Here is a 22,202-nt window from a genome sequence, read left to right as displayed (position 1 = left end):
TAAATAATTTGCTGATTTTTTCTTATTATAACTCTAAATCAGTTGCAGAAAATTCTCCTGATTGGGGATTTTTTCCTAGACCCGCGTTTCCCAACCCTGGTCCTCAAGGCACAATGCCCTGCATGTTTTAGGTATTTCCCTGCTTTAATCATTCAGCTGATTGCAGTTCAGCAAACACCTGTTAATTGAAATCACCTGGGCTGAAGCAAAGAAAGAACTAAAACATGCAGGGCAGTGTGCCACAAGAACCAGGATTGGGAAACACTGTCCTAGAACACATCTAAAAGATTTGAAAGAGCTTGGGAAGCTGAAAAGGCTTCTGATGCTACTTGACAATCTATTGGCAGACATTTTCAAAGAAATCCATCCATAATTGCCTTTTATTTTTCTTGCTGCTGATTAGCTGTAGTCCCAATAGCAGAGATAAGGAAGACCGTGGATGTTAGCTTCTGCATTAGTACTGGGATGGTTTACACTGTACGTATTGATGCATATTAAAACTGCGGTATATAATTTTATAAAGAAATGTGTTTTATACATATTTGTTGAAATTTTGATTATGTTGTGACAAAATAATATAAAGGACAGATAATCTGTGAAAAAAATCAAGCTCTTCTGACTTCTCCCGGTGCTTCCAATGCTAACTACAAAAATACACCACTCAGTCAGAAACAGTGGTGCTTCCAGCCTTCCCCCAGTCAGAGTCAGGGAGATGGTCTTAGTGCTGTCAATCACTTCATGTAGGTGCCGTTCATATCCTCCCCCTTGCTCTCTGCTGCACTGCAGCTCCTTCCCCACATTGGAGAATGCCACAAATGCTAAGGCTAGCTAGCATGGTTACTGATGACGGCATACAAACAGTTTTTCTTTAATGCTGAGGTCTCTCAGGCATGTCTGATCATCTTCATTAAGAGCAACATTAAGAGCAATTGTGTTAGCAGTGCTGCTGCTTGCACTCAGACATCTAATATTTGCTTATTTTAACACTAGTTTAGATTACATGTGCACTTTCCACAATGCAACTTAGTGTAGTGCTTCATGTATTAGAAGCCAAAGAAAGACAGAAAAAAAAGTCAATTCTTTTCTTGACCTGACATGAGTTAATGACAGCTGAGAGGAAAGCATCCAGCTGAGCAGACAAACATGCAGTTGAAGGTTTGCTGTGTTTCGCAGTGGAGCAAAAGGAGGTATTTTATATGGATGTAAGATTAAAGGTCATGAGAAAGTATGAAAATGCTTCTCCTCAACTTTTGGCTAATCATCCTTCCACAGCTGTGAGCTAAAGGAGTCAGCAGCCCCGTCAGATCACTGTTGTCACAGCGTGTCGTCTCCCACTTTGCAGTGACAGAGCATTACCCACCCAGCCTCTAATCCCCTTCAGCAAAGTTTGTGGTAAGCTGACGGCATGGAAGAAGATAAATAAGGATTTCCTTTTTTTTTTTTGCCCTGAAATAAAAAAAAAATTAAGAAGTTGCTTAGCCCTTTGCAGCTTCAGATAGAATTTCCTGACAGGTAACATGCACAAAAAGCAGAAATAATCAAACCTAGTGAGAATAAACAAAGACCTTCCAGCCTCTTCCTTCAGTGAAGAGTTAAGTTAGCAACAAATCTGTAAGCAAAGAAACTTTGCACACTCTGAGTAGAGACTGAGGACGTCAGTGACAAATGTCTTGCATTAACTTTGTTGTTTATGTTTCCCACAGAGGATGTGAAATAACCCTATTAAATCAAGTACTCACTTGGCCATTAATCTCAATGCAGCTGACTAGTCCCTCAAAGCTAATGGGGTTTAGAATTTGCATGAGGCGAGTTTACCCACAAAGCTTCGCCTAAGAGGATTGCTGTTCAGACAGAGAGCTTATTGTCACACTTGTTCATAGACACGGATTAACGATACCCGGCCCAAAGAACTCCAGGAACTGTTGCAGCAACTCATAAGTTCTCCTTCACTGGCTCAGATATCCATCACAGAGAGACAGACATTCAGCCTGCATGATGCACGGCAATATCGCCAGCTTTTGTCTACAAGATACCATAACATGTCAAGCCCCCTGATATAATGAATTATAATGAAAGTTCTTGTTACCAAAATATATGTTTGTGTTGTTTTGAAACTTCCAGAGTCAACTTTTTCTATGCACACACATTCTTGTTTCAAACAATTCCTCATTCCCGAATACACAGTATTTATTTTTTTGTCATATCATCAAAGCCTGCCTGATTTCTGGCTCTTGTGTTGTCAGTGGAGCTTTTTATGTGATTTGAATAAGCTACTTTCAGTGTGAGCATATCTGCTGTGTTTCATAGTGACTAAAGCAGCTTTTCAGGCTAAATATAACATAGATCAGCTGCATTAATTCTTCATAGTTACCGGAAGGAGAGAGGTGCTGTAAATGTGGCTTACAGTAGAACCATAACTAAAAGTCAGGTGGAAAATAGCAGCAGAAAAATGCAGAAGTTCTGACATAGTTTGATCAAAACATATTTTTATCGATCAGGTTACACATTAAAGTATTTAGAAGCATACGTAGGAACAATGATGCAGTATTGGATAATGATGTAACATTTGCAATTGATCTTCTAGTTTTGGCTATTTTAATGGTAATGAAGCCAATGATAATAACTAGCCAATGACATAATAAAATATGTTATTGTGGGGTATCATATAAGTGTATTTATAAAAGTTAATTGCAGCTAATAATACCATACATAAACAAGATTGTATTCCTTGGAAGAAAATATGTATATTTCCGTTTTTGTGCATTAATAATGGTGTGTGTAGACCAGCATATTAATAATTACTTTAAAGTCCATTTGACAAATATATCACTTTGCAGAATTTGTAAGAATGTGACCACATTTCACACACTTATACATTCTTCAAGGAAGAATTTAGTGTTTTGCCATTGATCTTATAAACAGTCAATAACATGACTATTTATAAGCACCTTAGATTAATGACAAATGTTAATACATCACTGGCTTTATTACAACTAAAATGGACATTATTAATATGCTATAGGCAGGTATTACATGTTTGGTTGACAGTGTTTTTCTTTAAATGGAGGCAGTTGGCTGGGTGAAGAAAATCCTGCCTAATATCACTAGGCTGTTAGTGATCAGTAGCACACTGCTGGCGGATGCTTAGTGTACTACGGAGCAGAAAGCTGACATCGTTCTTTCTCCCTACGTCCAGTGGGTGGTGAAGATTGCTACAATCGATAGTAGCCACACAGGCACATCCGCTAGAAGGAAACAAATGCACCCAGTACAACACTTTCATTCTATTGGCTGAGACCTTGCCAGGCGACTGTGCCAAAAGGCGTTTTCAAAAGGGAGCAGAGTCTGAGCAGAAACGTAAGACGTTTTGAGAAGAAGCATTACAAGTTTTGGGAAGAAAGACAAGAAGTCCTGCTTTTAAAATGAAAATATAAGCAAAAGTATTAAAAGTTTGACAACAAAATTCATAAAATCCTGCTTTCAGACTGAAAATTGATTATGATCTTGGACTATGGCAGATAAATTCCCCCATACAAAAAAGCATAATGCAAAGACATGATTTTTTCAAAGCACTTTTATTCCTAAGCTAAGGTGTTAAGTGTTAGTTTCTCTATCCATTGTTGCTTTAGAGGTTTTTAGCCCATTAAATGTATTTAACCTAGATCTCCATCAAGTTTGATATTCAGTATGATCACACAGGCTCTAACCAATTTAAACCCTAATGATACATTTACTGATGTTACTTTTAATTAGTCTTTTTAAAATGAACTTCCATTTTCAGTCATAGTTTTATAATAAACTTTCTAAAAATGTATTTTATAAAACAAAAAGAACAGCTGTATTGTTTGTTTTTCTGTAAAATTCATTAACAAAACTGAAGTCCCTTTTTCCAGGTCTTTGTTGCTCTAGTGGCTTTTATTCAACAATAGAAGGACAGAGAGAGAATGTGCAGACTGGTCCAGGGCTGAGAATCTGCATATTGTGTGTCTGCTCACTATTGAACCACGTAGTACCCCTGAAGTCCCAATTTTAAGCATAATTTGCATATTACTAAGTAAATTATTATTTTCTATAAATTATTAATTGTCTATAGTTGCCTCCAATTTCTTCTTATGATCAGGTTATCAGACATAAAGTCATCAAACTAACCTTAGCCATGATGCATCACATGACAGAATCCTAACCAATACACGAGCAATCTCAGCCTGACAGCTTTCACTTCCTGAGTCTTTCTGAAATAAATCAATACGGTTTATAAAACACATACACAAAAAAAACAAATATTCCCCAAATAAGTTGATAGAAAAATATTGATCACTGAACGTAGAGTGGATTAAGGAAAGTTTCATGATGATGAAACCAGGAAAAATTTAATTATTTGTCACAGAGAATCAACGTGTTTGATCAAAGCTTATTTACATCCTCATCATTAGTGTGATTTGTCACAGCGTTTTGCCATTCTAATCATTTGACCACGTCATCTACTTCACAATAGTTATTAATAATTCTTATAATGCTGAACTGTCAGCATTTTGCTGTGGTCGTCTTCTTTTATAAACTTATTTTTATCTGGCATAACAAAAAACATAAAATGGAGAAAAGACAAAAACCAAACAGCTGGAGATTCTCCTGAGTACTTCCAACATTTTGTCATGTTAGAAGATATATATTTTTTTATCTTACTCCAGTAAAATTATGAAAAAAATCTTAGAATTCCAAAACTTTTAGGAATTTTTTCAAAATCATGTCACAATGAGCTACTTTTAATCTGGGCCAGGTCTTTATCTTCGCTTTTTCTTTGCTCTTCTGTATGTGTAATCTGGTGTGGGTAGTAGGAAGTATAAGGCCTCATTTTCAGGTAGATGTAGAATTAGCACATCTTAGGACTATGCACACACTACCCAAATGACTGTGTAAACAAGATGTGAGGGCATAATTCCTTTAGAACCTAGTGTCAGTTATTGCATTATTTAGAATGCCGTAAAGAACTGGCCTATTGATTTCCAAGCTGAAGTGGCTCCCTTGTTATTTCTGTCATTGTCACCCTCATTAAACTGATGTATGGCACACACCATCCTTCATTCTGCCTTCTCTACTGCTGCTCTCCACTTCTCTTTCATTTGCTGTCTACCTTATAGTGTGTTGAACTCTACTAGGCAGATTTACTATGGCTTTGTGGCAGTTACAAAGTCCAGTCTGGTATAAGTATATGAGCACTGGTCTTTTTTTTTTTTTAGCTGCAGTGCTGTTGTGCCTTCTGAGAGATCACAATCACAATCATCTTTGCATATGAATGAGAGTTTTCTTTTCAAAAAACAGAATTTGGGGGAAGAATTTAGAGTGGCAGAGCAAATCAGCTATGCATCAGCAGGAAAAAGTGCTTATCTGCCAACTGGAAGGCTAGAATTTTAATTTCTCCCCTCACCACACATTGAAGTGTCCTTAGGCAAGACACCAGGCCCCACATTGTATGTCTGTGTGTGAAAGGGTGACTTGTAGTGTGTCTTGTAATTGGTCAGAGATGCTACATTCTACAAATCCCTTCATTTATTATTTTTAGAAAGTTTCCTGTAGCCAAAATTAGAGAATTGTAATGAGATTTAACTTTAACTTTTATTTAACTTTTGTTGCTTAATACATTTGTACTCTGTGTAAGTCTTCATCAGACAAACCAAGATGCAAAAGCTGTGTCTTGTTCTTGCTCTCATTCAACAGAAGAAAATACATATATATATATACATATATATATATATATATATATACTGTATATACACAATGGAAATGTCTGCCTGTCCATTTGAAATCCTTTAAAAAACACATTACTTTAGTGTTCCAAATTTTTGTTGAGGCTGATAGGAATCACGCTGATGTAGACTGTGCTACAGGTAAAACATCCAAGCTGCCATTTCTTATTAAATGTTGGGACTCTATGCATTATCAGGTCTTTTATAAAAGGCCTTGAACTGCGTGTACTCCTGTTAAATTGGCAGGCTTTTCTCTTCCAAAAACTGTGAACAAGCATTTTTTAATAGCCAAAGAGCCAGATTAGTCCATCACATTACAACATTTTACCAGTAACTGTCATATGCCCTGTCTTTTAAATGTTCTTTTGATGATCACAGTGGTAGGTCACAGGGAGGCAGTTTATTATTGTAAATCATGTTGGTAGTCATGTTCATCATGTTAAACAAATGCTTAACAGTGTTTACAAATCATGTTTTAAACTCTGGAGAAGAATTTTACAAAGCAATGCATTCTGTTCCATTTTTATGGCTGCTTTTCATGCTCCATCCATTTCATTTTTGCACCAGATTCACAAAGAAGATGGTGCTAATAAGAAAATTTACCCACATACATGGAATCCAGAAAATAGGAGCTATTTGCACCACTTTTTGCCAACAAACCCAGTAGATGTAGAAAGTGATTACAGATAAACAGTAAGGAAGAAGCACAACCTAATTTGCAATCTGTCTTAGTGATTTCAGCCTCTGGTCACTCATACTGTACATAAAGTTACAAAAAGGAGCCCTGAAAGTTTACAATACTTATATTGAATATTTCCCCATTCTTAAGTTCTACCACCTGCAGCATATCTTAATTTCTACCACTATCCATTACTTTGCAGATATATGTCGAGAGCTCTGACAATCTAATTTACACCAGCTGGTACATCATCGTCATTAAAGAACAAATGTCTTCTCTCTGAATAAAATATCTCAAATAACACCTTACTTAATGAGCGTGGCACTGTTGGGATAGCCCTGTGTGTAAAGGAGAAAATGCAAATTCAGGTACAAATGTATTTTACATTGCTTAATAATTCTGACTCCTGCTTTCAGAGTAATTACAGTTTGGATTTCTGCCAGACTATCAGACCTGTGTGATGTAAACTGCAACATCAGTGGCAGTAAAATATTCTCATCCAGATGCTTCTGTGACCAGTAATTTGAGCTCTAGATTGTTCTAATCACTGATTATACAGAATATTATTTTCACATTAGGATAAAACCTCCAGTGAGAGGGAACAAAGACTTGACCAAGAACAGCAGATCTAGAGGCTCCATCTCCTGATGATGGTTGACAAGTGCAAATTTGGTGTTTTTTTGGTGAAATGTCAGTCAACCACTAAGCTTGGCATTAATATTAATATAATATTAATAAAACTACACATTGGACTTGAATGCAAGACAGATGAGTCAAGCACATGTTTGACCCAGTACCACATAGAAAAAGGTTACACGAAAAACAAAAGTCTGGGACACCTAGTCTGGGACACCAGGGAAGCACCCACACCCCCACCCTAACCTGTACATAGCCAATCATCCCACTGTAAAACATTTTTCAGTCAACAGCATCTTTTCTGTCTTCTTAAAATGGCAAAATTCAACATAGACAGAACTCTGAGGTGTATATGTTACAAATCCTATGTTTAATCAATTTTGACTCTTTTGATATGTTGGTGTGGAAATCTTGGTGTAAGAGACAAAACTGCTTTAACAAAAAATGTGAATGTCAGCAGTAAAATCACAGGTGCTTCTGACTGGCCTGTACAACTTTCACACTTTGAAAAAAGCCAATTCCATTCTGTCAGTGATCTCTGTCTCCACTCACCTTTTCCCCATTGAATCATTCTTTTGATTCCCTTCTGTTTGGAGCAATAGGTATCAGCATTCGTTCATTTCTAGTGTTGTCTCTCTCCTTAATGTAGGCAGGGAGAGGAGTTGTTAGTCTTTTAGTTGGTAGAAAAAAAAAAAAAAATCACCGCTCAGTTTAAATGGTGTGTGCTCTCTTATTGACAGATTTTTATTTTTTTAAGAATTATTGATATTTATTCACCTTTTTGTCATACAGTCATCTACTTTTGATTAACAAGTTTTGTATTTTAACCTCCGTTGGGTGAAGCAGGGGAGTTTAGTGCCACACTCTCTATCTAAATATTAACTGTTGGTGTGTACTTGTTTTTGTTATTTTTATTGTGACCTGCTGTAAAATGAATTGCCCATTGAGACATGAATAAAGACCTGACTCTGAATCCACTGGAAGCCAGAGCAGGCCCCAGACCACCCAAGGACCAGGGTCCAGACCCCACACCTGCCCACAGCCCAGGGTAGAAGCAGATGTCTATGGACAGGATGGAGCTCTTGTAGTGGTGAGTATTAAAGCAAATCTGAAGAAGCCTCTGACTGAAGACATTCTTTTGTTGTATAAGAGTCTCATGAAGAGGATTACGTTGGATGCAAGTCATTCAAAGACCAGAGTTTTGACTTGCCTATAAATGAAATTCAGCATGGATATATCCTGATTTAATGATCATTTTTGTAATGAGGCTGAGACTAAAAATCATCTTCTCAATTTTAACAGGTATTGTGGAATTGATGTTATAAATTGCATAATATGCAAGGTGACAGTAAGTTCCACAGCAATGAGAAAAGTTGCTTACTCCTGCTTATAAAACCAGCTTATCAAACACAGTGAGGCAGTCGTTTCACTGAGATTAAAGTGTGTCTAAAATCCAAATGTTTGATGGAACGTGCTAAATGTGACAAACTTATTACGGCTGTGCTGAGACAAGACTGTACTGGGCTGAACTCAACTAGTGAGTAACAGCATTTCCTCCAGTAGGAATAATAATACTTAGTGTTTCTCCCCTCCTACACAAACACAAAGATTTGTTGTAATCCTGTCTCATCTGCTAAAACAAATTTTGGTCTATTTACATAAACATGAAGTGCTGCTAATCTGAGATCTGAGTAAATACAGAAGCAGTCAAATCCTGCTTGAAATACATGCAGCAAAAAAGCATAATGGAGAAATCTGCAAATAGTACAGCCTACAAAATTGTGTTAAAATTAATGAAGTTAAAATGCAGCCAGACATCCATTAATGATGTATCTGTAGATTATGTACTATTACTGTCTTACCCTAATGTTGGTTTGAAATGTACTGTAAAATTTGGAGAAGGTGTGGCTCTAACTAACATGTTTGTCATGAATGATTAACATTACATTGTGTGTATATACTGTATTTACTTGGAAGGTTTTGATTTTACAATATTTGCTATTACTCTCCTGAGTAAACGAATCAATAAGATTAACTTGTATTTAAAGAATTTATGCAGTATTATTGTTTTTGTTGTTGTAGCTATTTTCTGGCTGCACAAAGTTTATTATGAATATATAGTGATTGAACTACAATTGTGCCAAATCACCAATGATAACTGAAGGATAAATTAGAATAACACATGTCATCTGGCAAATTTGCTGTTAAAACACGTTTATCATAATTTTTCACAATACTTTATAAAGTGCTTAAGTTAACCAGCAAAAAGTTAGCTTTTTCTATCAAAATTATTAAGAGATATACAATTTCATTTTTTGTTTAGGAAACAGTGGATCAGTAGGTGGAGTCATCTTGCAAGCAGAAGGTTGTAGGTTTGATTTCAGCTTTTGCATTTCAATGTGCCCGTGGACATGGCACTTTACCCCATGCTGCCTTGTGATCTGGTTATTGGTTTCAGTGCAGCTGGGTGCGCATGACTCTAGTGTAAAGTGTTTTGAGTGGAACATATGACTGGAAAAATTATGCATATTCACAATTCAAATAGCAGAAGATTGGAAGAAATAAACATTTTCTCTGACAGCAAAAATATAAAGAAATAAAAAAGTGACTGAGTGCAAATGCCTTTCCCAAATGCAATAGGTTTAGGACACAATACAGGCGATGGTCTATGTGCACATCCAGGAGGAGTGAATGCTGCAAGTCAGTGACTCGATGCAATCTGCTGGGTTTCCTTAGAACATTTTTTAAACTACTTTAAATAACTAATTGAGAATATTTACTGTTTGAGAACTAAGATCAATTGAAATATAGGTGATTGAATTTAAATGATTTTTTTAAAGTGCCTTTAGATGTCATTTGTTGTGCAGTGGTACTATGTAAATAAACCAATATGAAGTGAATTTTTTATCAATCAAGCAGATGGTAAAGGATGGAAACTTCTAAAATGAATAATATAAATAAAATATCAGCAAAGTTTAATAGTAGTTCTGAAATTAATATCTACCGACATTGCCTGAGAGTTAAACAAGGCTAGCTATCAAGCCACCAGAAGGCAGTTTATTGATTACACATGGTAGCAAGCTTTCTGACGTTATCTTTAAGGAGTTATGATATGTTGCGTTCATGTGGTTGCTGTGATGGTGTGGATTTTTTTGTGACTTGTTCATTTAGAGGAGTTCTCTTCCTTGGCCAACTGACTGACAGATTACAGCAGAAGTGAAGGAGACAGACAACCATAAGAAACATCCCATTAAATGGAATTTAAACTGCAGGGCCAAAACAAAAAGTTGCAATAGTCCATGTTTTAAAACATGGACATAAAACTATTGAACACTCTTGAGAACATATTAATTTCTTTTTTTATGTGCTGGATACTAATATACTGATTACCAGATTCTTGGTGACATGTAAAACAATGCAGTAAATAACATTAAAGTTACCATACCTTTCATCATCATTTCTAGAATGGGAAGCATTTTTCTGCTACACAGGATTTGATTTCAGTACAACCCAAACATTAAACTTGGTGTGGCACTGAAAGGGTGAAAATGTGTTACTCATAGAAAATACCTCACTCTTTATCAAGTGAATTATACTTCAAATTGCTGCTATTAAGGACCTAAAATTGTAACCAACAGTTCAGTTCAGATGAACTGAAGAGTTCAGTTCTTCTGAGTGACTCCTGCTGTGCTCAGGTGAACACAGTCAGACAATAAAACAACAGTCCACCTCACAACAAGCTTGTTTCTTTTATTTTCTGCAACTGCCGTGTCGAGTCACTTTAGGGTTGACCATCAATTGCTGAGCCTCAGCACCAGGTCCTCACCACAGGGACATTGATCCAGCATGCTGTTTTATGAATAGAGTTCTTTGCTCCGCTGGGTTACCATTTTACTAGCTCAGAAGAAGATAAAAGACAATCAATATTTTATGCAAGCAGTAATATCTTCTATTGAACATGAGGAGGAAAAACAACTTCCCACCTCAGAGCAACATGAGGGTATAATTACTTTGGTTCAGTTTAAAGTACTGAAACAAAATAAGGGCTGTTTAATAATGAGGAATTTCAAATCAATTTAAATACAATGAATTAAGAGTTACTTTTAAAAATTAGGTGAATATAGCCAAGGTTTCATCTTTATAATTATGCACATTTACCAAGTATTAAGACTTCATGTAGCCTGTCCCAGATTAGAAACAAAGTCATGTTTTGCAGCCATAAATTATAGCATAAAATGTTTTGTTTTCAAATTTAAAAGTATACCAAAAAAATCATAAATGTGGCTACCATTCTTGTAAATTTAATTAGAAGGAAAAGGGATGAAATGAAGAGAAGAGGTAATTCATTGATGGTAAATGGAACATCGCCTCCTAAAGGTGACCTTGTTGAGCTGCCTTAATTACATCGAAAGTACAGAAAAGCACTATCAACTGTACCTGAAAGCAAAAGGAATTAGTCAGAAATGGGATTCAAACCCAAACCTTAGAGTGCATAAAGATACTGTAAGTCCAACTACTCCCAGCTGATACAGCTTAATCTCACACATCTTTGCTGTCTCCTCCCCTACCAGTGAAGTAGGATTCCCCACCATGAATGAGGATCAATAAACCATATAGATGCCACTACCTCTTACTGTCTTTATGAATTTAGTGAAATCATAACTTGCTATTGATTTAGAAACACCAGCATAAATGTGATTTGTTGATGAAAGTGTAAGGCATTGGTTGCAAACGTCACTCCTTGAGAAGTCCTACAACTTTTAGATGTCTCTCTGCTTCAGCAATCTGGGTTCAAATATTAGTTCATTAGCATAACACTGTAGAGCTTGACTGCACACTAGTGAGGCAATTTTGACATTTAATTTAAATGTGTAGGACAAGCAACACCCTGGTCCTACACATCTAAAAGTTGCAGGACTTTTGTCTTTGCATCTGATGGCAGTCTGAGGCCAGTGGCATAAGATCTTTCAATTTTGAGGAGAGATTTTGTACATCATTAATAATATTTTCTCTGCTCTGTGGTCTAAGTGTATGCATATCTTTTTTTATTTAGTTAGAAAAGCATGAGAGAAATAAAATACTATACATTTTGCATGGCATGTTTACTTATTTATAACATTTTATTACATCATACTACTTTTTGATACTCTATCACATGTATTGGCGTTTGCAGTTGTAATGGGACAAAATGTACAAGGGGTGTGAATACTTCGTCTATGTATTCTACAAGGCAAAAAACTTTACTGCTTTAACCAGAGCCCCAGATGAGTCAAGATTTTATACCATTCACTCAGTAAAATAAATGATTTCAGCTGAACAGGAAACTGAAGATATTAAAGCATCAACACTACAGCAGAACATAAATAATTATTTTTCTGTACTAGCCAGATAGAGACAAAATTCATGACCTTATCATTTAAGTACCTGTTCAACATTTATGTCATGTCACCTTATCATTTAATGACATGCATATAACTCAAAAGGGTCTGGGCAATATAATCAATTCAGAATGCAATCTTAGGTATATCACACCTTAGAAAATGCCATAACTTTTGTGTGGTTATTCCACATGAGCGTTACACAACCTGACTTTGTAAGTAAAGCAGTAAAAAAAAATGTAAGCGCCAGCTCTATACTTCGACTAAACAACAGTTACATTTCAATGCAAAACAAAAAGTGAAAAGGTTAATATCCTAATAAAGGTACGGGAGTGATTTGTTCTTATAGCTCTTACCAAAGAGGTAGGTTTCATTTTCTTGCTGAAACAGCAATAATGAGGATGAGGATGGCGAGAATCAAGGCTCCGGCCAACAGAAGGTAACACTTTCTTTTCCTCAACTGCCTCTGTAGACCAAAAGAAGCATATTTCATCATTAGGGCATAATAATCATCTTACTTTTAAGAGAATATATGTAAACATTTTAACATTACATTCCCACAATAGCATAGGGAATCTGGTTGTCATCTAAGCCATGGAGGTCCAATATATTTTATGTGCATGTTTTCACCTATTTGCTGCAACTGGGACGGTATGATGGACGTTTCTGTCCCAGTTTTTCTGTAGAGCTGTGCTTCGTAAACAGCAGAAGCAGTGCAGCTAGCTATGTGTTCCAGTGTGAACGGACAAGAAGCAGCCAGCAAGCAGCAGCTGAAAAAGGCCGCCATATTCCATTCATATTTCATTCATATTCCATTCACGCCTGATAGTCCTATGAAAAACGAGGAAAACGTGGTCAAATACAAGTTGCCACAAAAAAATCACATGCTCTAATACTTGGTTGGGCCACCTTTAACTTTGCACACCATAGCATTGTTTGAATAAACTTCTGCAATGTCACAAGATTTATTTCCATCCAGCTTTGCTTTCAATTTTCAGCAAGAAAAATGAAAGCAAATGATGATGGCAGAGTCCTACCACTGTGCCAATCCTTCTCCAGAACATACCAAGATTCTCAGTGGAGTCTGAACTCTCCATGTGGAAAAACAATGTCTCATGCTCCCTGAATTTATTTATGTAACATTAAATATACTTTGAAGTACATTTATTTATAAAATGTTACATTTAAGTTGTATTTTAACAGTTTATTTATTTGTTTGCTTTTGATCCTTCCTAGTTTAGAAGGTAATTAGTTCCATGAATTTTATTTAAGGGTAGAGGAGTAAAAGAGAGTGAATAAAAATGTATGTCACACTTTTTAGGAACGTGTTTGCTAAAGTGTTCTATTTCACATTACAATTATGCATTTTATGATAGTAAATAATATAAAATGCCTACAAAATACACTGAAGTTTATTGGTGTGAAAATGAGAAAACGTTGAATTAGTGTAAATAGTTTCCAAGTGATTGTATATGACTTTTTTAACTTTATGAAGAAAAAGGGATAAAAACAGAAACATATAAACAAAAACTGTTCAACAATTTTACCATGAAAATAAAAGTTGTTTTTCATTTAATTTCTTTATCAGCAGTGGGAAAATTGAGCTTCTAAAAAGGCAAGCCATTTGTCTCACAAAACAAATTAAATTAAAATTTCCAGGTCAATTAGCTTGTGGTAAAAAGTAGAAGACATGTTAGCTGTGGTGTGCAGAAAAATTGTAGGAAACATCGAAGAGCAGGGTTATGGGGATATTTCTATATTTTCCTTAGCTGCTTGTCTCCTCAGGCGGTGACGATGTGTTGGAGCACAGAATCTATGTTGTTTTGAAACGCTTTTTCTTCCATTTTTTCCCAGCCTGTTTTCTGCTACAAAGGCAGCGAGAGCAGCGGCGTTAGACCAGAGCTGAGGCTGGAGTCTTTAAATCCTGACGCGCTTCAAAGCACGGAGAGAGCAATTCATCTTCTTATCTGAGACTCAAAACAGGCTTTCTGTGTGGAAGAGAGAGGGAGTGAGGAGAAGAGCGAAGATGGAAAGAAAAAAAAAATGCTGTCGAGTAATTTTCCATTTAAACGTTCCACTCCACAACAATTTGCATAAGCAGCCCTGCGTCTGTGATAAGAAGATTGGTAATTTTCAAAGGCTCTGTGGGGATTGAGAATTAAAAGCCTTTCTCCACTATCTCCCCTCATGCAGCTGGCCACCACAGATTCCCCTGCCTCTCTCTCACATTTCCTCCTAAACTACTCCTTATAAACTTTCTCTTCCTCTCTCCCTTTTTTCCTCTTCTCTTTCCTCCTTCCTCCCCACCCGCTCCTCCCATACACCCTTCCCTCTCTTTTTCATCCCAATGCTGCTGTTATTTGGGGAGTACACAAAAATAAATAAGGTAGATTTGGGAACAAGAAAGGGCTTAACATAACAAAGGAAGTGTTGCTGTATTTTTAAACTGGAATTTTACAGAGCGCTATGCAGACTAAGCGGGAAGACAAAGCAGCAAAAAGATGGGACGCTCTTATCACCAACAACTTAATCTTCTAGCGTGTGTCTCCTTAGTGTTGGCACTTCAGGGCAGATGGGTGGCGCAAAACGTCAGAAGAAATACACACCTTCACACAGTTTGAAAATCAAACTTAAATCCTCCAATGGGAATGTCTTATAAGTTCTGGTATATCATAAATTCAGACAGTTTTAAGAGTTGTAAAACCAGTTGCCAGGTGACCTGATATGTTTGCAGCCAATTTTTATATCTATGATGAATTTTTATCTTTATATAAAATATCAAAGGAAGGTGAATGATAATTTGGAACGTTGCTGTCAGTTTGAATGTCTGGTCCTACAGTGGATCCTTATCTTGTATATCACATTTAACCGATTGACTTCCAAACTACAATCCACAAACAAATGCTCATTTCTATTATTACAAGCCATATTTCACCAATGTGAAAAGCATTCGCCAGCCTGATGCCAAATGTCCAGAATGGTGATGAAGTGGCTGATGAATTTGGGTTTTTCTGCTTCCAAAGGCATCTTACAGTAACCAAGCTGTCTGCTGTCTATCTGTCTCTATTGAAAACATGTAGTGCAGGATAATCTGATAATACATCAACATTATGTTAGGCACAACCTCAAACTAAAGATCAGTGTTCCTGAGCCTTAAACTCAACCAGTCAACTATAGTGGTGTGTAAAAGAGTTTGACCCTTTCTGATTTCCTTTTTTTTCCATGTTTGTCGCACTTCAGTGTTTCAGAACATTAAACCAAATTAAATGTTAAAGACAAGTAAACACAAAATGCAGATTCTAAATCTACATTTGACCACTCATGTTTGCAGAATGTAACCCTCCACATTGGAGGGTTAAAAAAGCATGAACTAACTTTTTAAGTCCATGCCACAGCACCTCAATAGGCAGTAAGATCCTTATCTGCCTTCTTATACGCAGAAGGCAAATAAGAAGCTCAAGAAGTACCAAAGAGGCCACAGGAAACAATGACACTCCTACAGGAGGAAGATATAAAGACTTCCACACTTTACCAAAATATTTGTGACTACTTAACATCTTAGCATGACATCATACTGCAATAACACTGTGAATGCAGTTTATGGTACTGCTCAACTAATCAACTATGTATCTCACTTATCTCTACATGTTGGAAATGCTTCCTCAGTCTCTAGGAGGGAAAAAAATATTGTGTGACATGAGAAATGTCCTCATAATCCAGTAATGTAATGCAATGATAATGACCATAATATTCTTCTCTCTTTATCACATTTGGTTGGGAAAATTGGAAGTCCATAAAATAAATAATATTTACAGCGGAACTGCCTCACTTGTAATCGGCTTATGTGCAATTTACATAAACCTCAGAGTCCCTTGCAGCCACCCTGATTATGATATTTAAGAGGAGCAGCAAATAAACATAGACTTCATGGCCAATTTTGGCATCATGAGGGAACAACCTGCAATAATAATCATCAGCGATGCAGCATAAACCTTAAACACCATCAGCATATTTGATGTTTTGCAGATTGGCTTTGGTAAAAAAGTTCAACTTTTGCTAAGTTGCCACACAAAACCATGCCCTGTGGTGTCCTCCAGAAGAGTTTAGAATTCAACTTTTTACTGTTTATTATTATGGTTTTGGTTTAGTGATGTTTATTCCAGATCAATGATACCTATTCAAAAATATTGATGTTTATGTGGTCAACATGTTAAACATTGTTTATCATTTCAGAACAAACATAATGATGTTTTTATTCATGAATATATATCACATTATATTCAGGAAAAGTTTTGAGATAATTCATCAAAGACTAATATTTTAACAGGGCTGTATGAACTTGTATTACACTGATCGCCATCAACAGAACCTGTGGATTTTGGTGTCCATTAATTTTAGCCAGGATTTTCTAGAAGACAGTGGAGGAATCAACACTAACAGAAAAAGAAGCGAGTATTAGTATATATAGAAATGAGATAATGAGATAATTCAGTCTGAAATATGACAAAGTGTGACAAACATGAAAGACACATGGTAAGTGCACTGAGTGATGTAGAACAGAGACATTAATGTGACTAAGGAAAAATGACATACTCTTTATTCCTAGAGTATGAATAAAGCTGTTCCGTTTGGGAGAATCACAGGTCAGTTTGGAAGTTTGTCTCCCTGACTTTGTGTGTCTGTCTTTGCCTTTGTTGTTTTTTTTTTTCCCATTCAGCTGGTCTGCCTCTGTAAAGACAGCGAACGTCTGGATTGGTGGAGAGCTAAATTGCTTGGTGTGAGCTCCGTCACGGCTCAGCTCTCCTTGAGATAATGAAATGACAATTAATGGGAAAGCTGTTGCTGTTCGCTCATTTGTTCGCTTGGAAGTGGAGCAGCAGCTTGGGAGGAAAGACAGAGAGCACTGCTGTCAAGATGGAAACTGGAGAGAGCTCAATAGTTGTTTTAATAGCACATATAGCAGGTTATTGGATGTCAATAATTTATGAAAATTAGGAGATGACTGACTAAACAGATCAGTTAAAAAACATTTTGTGTAATGGGCCACAGCCAGTGGATGTGTCTGTAGGCAGGGCTACAATGAATATCTGTAGATCTAAATCCAGCCCATCTGACAGTCAACAGGCAGGAGGCAGAGTAAACACATACACATACACATGTTCACGCCCCACACCCACATGTGGGAGAGTTCATTCTCCCACATGTTTCAGGTTGTGAGAGGAGACGGGAGTAACTGGGGAAATCTGAGGCCTGGATGAGGAGACCATCATTCAACCCACAAAGTTAGACCCTGATTTTACTAAGAAACCTTCAACATATAAAGTTAACCTTGCTGATTACTCCACTGCTGTATAGCAGCACGTTGTGTTCACTATTCCTGTTGAATGATGAAGGTGTTTACTTTTAGAGGCCACAGTTCTTTTGACACATATTTAAGATTTTTCTTCGGTTTTGGATTTCTGTAGCATTTTCAGCCTTATAAGTTCCTATTTTTAATTTGTCATTATATTCCTTTGTCTTGCGATTTGGGTCCTCCATCTTGTCAAAACTTTTTGACAAAAGATTTATCAAAAAGTCAAACCTTTTTGACAAGACATTAAATTAGTTTGACTAATTTAATGTCTTGTTCACGCTGGGCAATAAGGCTTAATTAATTCTTTAGCTTTCTCATACCAAATCCGATTTTCAATCGACCTGAGTTCAAAGTTTAGATAAACAAAACCTACAAAACAAGCTTGTCAAACAAAATGAATGGCTGTGGTTGGGCTAGCATCAGTTAGAACTATGTAGTTCTTCCAAAAATGAAATCGTCAAAATCAGTAAATGTGATTAATTAATAAAACTGATTTACCACCCAGCCCTGCCTGTTGTTATATCAGATAAGATTTTATTGTATCCTGTTATGAAATGCCAAAATCTTACCTGCAGTAAATAACTCTAAGGGTCCAAGGAAATCAATTTTTTTTATATATTTCTATTTTCTTCTCTGAATTCCAATTTTTCCACTTTTATTTTCTAATTTAAAAATTTCAGAAGTTAATATCTAATAGTATTTATTCAAGTTATTTAATAATGTTTACACAACTGAAAACAGAAGCAAAATAAACTAAACTTAAGAATTTGTAATAAAAAAAAAACCTAACAATTACCTTTCTTTTTTTAACAAACATTTCTGCTGGAAAAAGAAAACTTTCTTGTTTTATATGACTATATAAAATGACAGAACCAGAAACAGAAACCTGTGAGAATGTAAACATTAAAATATCAGCCTGTGTTGGCCAACCGCTAGCTGGAAAAATAATCTGTCTTTTGCAGTGAAGATACCAAATATGCTAACAGAGTTTCTATTTCAACTACTTAACCTTTCAAGAGATCTGCACTTAAAGACAAAAAACACTGACCTATCCCTTTAAGACTTGATGTTTTTTCAAGATCTTCTAGTAATTAAATTTGTTTGAGAAATAAAAGTAGATTTATTCACTTTTAAAGCTTTTAAATTTAAATAAAGACTTAATGATTGTCATTTGCTATAACTAAGAGATTCAGATGAAACATACAGTACAGACCAAAAGTTTGGACACACCTTTTGATTCAATGAGTTTCCTTTATTTTCATGACTATTGACATTGTAGATTCACACTGAAGGCATCAAAACTATGAATAATACATGTGGAAATATGCACTAAACAAAAAAGTGTAAAACAACTGAAAATAGCCCTTATATTCTAGTTTCTTCAAAGTAGCAACTTTTTGCTATGGTTACTGCTTTGCACACACTCTGCATTTTCTTGATGAGCTTCAAGAGGTAGTCACCTGAAATGGTTTTCACTTCATAGGTCAACCTGCCCTGTCAGGTTAATAAGTGGGATTTCTTGCCTTATAAATAGTCATGAAAATAAAGAAAACCCATTTTAATTAGAAGGTGTGTCCAAACTTTTGGTCTGTACTGTATATAAATATAAATATTATTATGTATGAAAAGCACAGTAGTTTTTCCTGTTTATCTGATAGATGTGATGCAGTTCTGTAGATGTGTACTGCATTTAAAGAGTTGTATACTTTATTAACCCCTTGACACTTCAGTCAATACATTATTTACCACAGCTAGAGGCTTACATAGCATAGACATATAGAGCACAGCCAACTGCTATAGTTCCTGAAAGAATGGCACAATATACACATATTTCCTTGAACAGAAAGAGCAGAAGCAGACCCTGGGGCATCTTTTAAAACGTCTCTCCAGAATGTGCTCTGAAGTGGAAATTTTAACCACCCCAATCCACAGAACAGAACAAAGAACATTCCTGCCTAATTTCTAACAGCAGTTGTTGCCTAATAACACATTTTTCTCTAATGTAACGTACGTCTGGGCCAACACCCCAAATGTATAATTATTATCTTGGTAAAAGGCACTCATGTACTACAAATTATATATGTTGTTCTGTTATTCTGCAAGACACAAGCACTTTATGTTTCCTCTCTCTACGTATAATTCATTGAAGTGAATGTGGAAGCTAGTAAAGGATGACATGAAATTACATCATCTGTGCAGTTATTCTGGGGGTGGTAGTAGGGGGAGCAATAGAGGGGGGGTGATAAAGCTGTGTAATCAAGTGAGCTAAGTCTCTGTTTGCATGGGCGATCAGGCTAAGCTTCCTGAGGTCGCATTACAATGCAAATGCCCAGTACTGTACAGTTAGAACAAACAAAGATTATGCAAAGCAATGTGCAGTAGACTATAGTGCAGCACAGCTGATTGGTTACCTGATACTGATTGGCCTTGGCAAGCTCCTGATTGGCCGATTCCACGCTAGATGATGTGGTCTGAATGTAGTCTTCAATACTGTCTGAAGCAAAGCAAAGACAGTTTCAGTCTCTTTCTATACTACATCACTGTTTGCAAGCAGTAGCACAACTTCACAGTGGTTAACCTTATCCCCTAATAAATGTGTGCATTAGTATCTCAGTGGGTTTAAAAACTTTCAAGCATAAAAGAGTCATATTACTAAAATAAAATCAGGGTTAGATGGACAAATCAGCAAACACTGAAATATCCCAACTCTTTCATGTGTCCACTAATTCATCTTCAACCTGAGGTTTGACAGGTGTAAGGAAAAGTCAATAAAGACCCAGGGATAAGACAACAATGTATGCTCATTGTGACCACACCCAACATGACATTTATTACTCCAAGGCTGAGTTACATGGTCTAAGTTCCATATATTAGCAGCATATTGGACAATGTAAAGCCAATGTTGCATTTCTCCCAAACTGAACTGTTCTTCCTCTGATACATCAATAGTTGATAGGTATTTTTGTGTACCTAAAATACAAAGAAAGAACCACAGACAACGTTTGAGTTTTCAACCAAGCTTTTGCAAAAGGAGAAGACACAGTGAACTGCTCCTCTGAACAGTTCACCATGTGTTCTGAAACTCTGCAGTAGAACTTGCCTTTTATTAACACAAAACAAAAGAAAGGAGGCTGGTGCTGATAAGATTAGGAGTCCCCAGGAACTAACACATAACAAAAGCAGTTTTACGACTAAGGAATCTCTACGTAGGGGGCACAGAGTATAAACAAACACAGGTTTACGACTAAGGAAACTCTCAGAAGACCATCTTCAAAGAACATGTTTTAAGGTTTAAAGAAAGGTTAGCTCTGTCTCACAGACATGTTCACTTTAACCAATAGTTGACCCTAGTAACACTACTAATGTAACAATGATAATAAAATTATTCTAACAATAGTCCTCTTCACTCTTCCATCAGGCTCAGGGTTTGTGTAAACAGATGTGGAGTCACAAAAGTCAGCCATCCTAGAAAGGCTGTTTGTAGTCTGTCTCCACTTTGCAACCCTGCCTGATAAGAATTTCCCTAATGCCTTTTAAGTCAATGAAAAAAATGCATTGCAAGGAGCAGAAGGTGGTGCATCTATAAGCTAGAAACTGATACTTAACATTGCTAGTAATGAAAGAAAATACTCATCATGAGCTTGAATGCCATTGCTTTTTGGATTTTAGTGATTTATTTCATTTATTTTTCTAGGCAGGAATTAATATTTAAAGTTTTTTTAATAAATCTAACTTTTATTAAAAAATATATGTTTTTCACATATTTATTAAGTCTGTGAAAAGAGCAATCTCTTCCACCCTGAGCTACTAGACCACTCCCAAGTACTGAACAAAAACAGCCAATCGGAGTCCAGAGGTGGGCCTTAGCGCCATCAAGCGCTACAATACATGTAGCGCCATGTAATCGCTGCTTGTGATCTGATAATGGTGGAGAAACAACTTACTGTTACAGAAAAACAGCTTCCCATCCGTAGCCATGCTAATTAGACTCAGCATTCATGACAGGCTGTGCTAGCTGCAGCGAAGCAGAGACCAAGCGGGAATGAAAAGAGGGAACAAGCAGCGCCACACAGACAGTTGACTCACAGCTCTAAGGCCCTCCTACTAGATCTGATTGTTTCTTTCTAGTCAGCACTGGGTGCACTTGGAGAAGTGCACAGATTATCTGTCTCATATCATACTGTAACAACACAGTGATAGTTTCAACAAAGTTGTAAAAAATATGTTGTTGGGTAAATTGTATTATTAGTAATTATCAAATATTTGTTGTATCATGTAGCCTTGTAGTTACATTTAGATAATGTTTCTGTGTGTTAAATAACTTTGATTCCATCCTGAGACTTCCCTGGGAAATAGGGGTGACAGCTACTCTCAGCAGCTGTTGCCCTGCAGCACTTCCTACAAGACAGAGG

The 22,202-nt window shown here is 36.4% G+C and overlaps 1 protein-coding gene and 1 long non-coding RNA gene across 3 annotated transcripts in view; one reads left to right on the top strand and one right to left on the bottom strand.

The window, feature by feature from the left end:
* Positions 1 to 22,202, bottom strand: part of tsnare1 (T-SNARE Domain Containing 1) — a 119,408-nt gene that overhangs the window by 5,479 nt on the left and 91,727 nt on the right. For both annotated transcript variants that reach the window (XM_028018544.1, XM_028018545.1), the window contains exons 10-11: positions 20,202 to 20,284; positions 12,794 to 12,903 (exon numbers count right to left, since the gene is read on the bottom strand). In XM_028018544.1, the coding sequence (XP_027874345.1) occupies positions 12,808 to 12,903; positions 20,202 to 20,284 (179 nt within the window). In that variant the 3' untranslated portion in view covers positions 12,794 to 12,807. The remainder of the gene's footprint in view (positions 1 to 12,793; positions 12,904 to 20,201; positions 20,285 to 22,202) is intronic.
* Positions 4,937 to 20,948, top strand: LOC114145138 (uncharacterized). The gene is made up of 3 exons (XR_003595618.1): positions 4,937 to 4,951; positions 11,289 to 11,296; positions 20,774 to 20,948. It is a non-coding gene; the product is annotated as an uncharacterized LOC114145138 (long non-coding RNA).

The sequence above is a fragment of the Xiphophorus couchianus genome, chromosome 5 (genome assembly GCF_001444195.1).
Source record: "Xiphophorus couchianus chromosome 5, X_couchianus-1.0, whole genome shotgun sequence".
Taxonomy (NCBI): domain Eukaryota; kingdom Metazoa; phylum Chordata; class Actinopteri; order Cyprinodontiformes; family Poeciliidae; genus Xiphophorus; species Xiphophorus couchianus.
The sequence above is the reverse complement of the archived record's forward strand: the minus strand, read 5'-3'. Positions and strand labels throughout refer to the sequence as shown.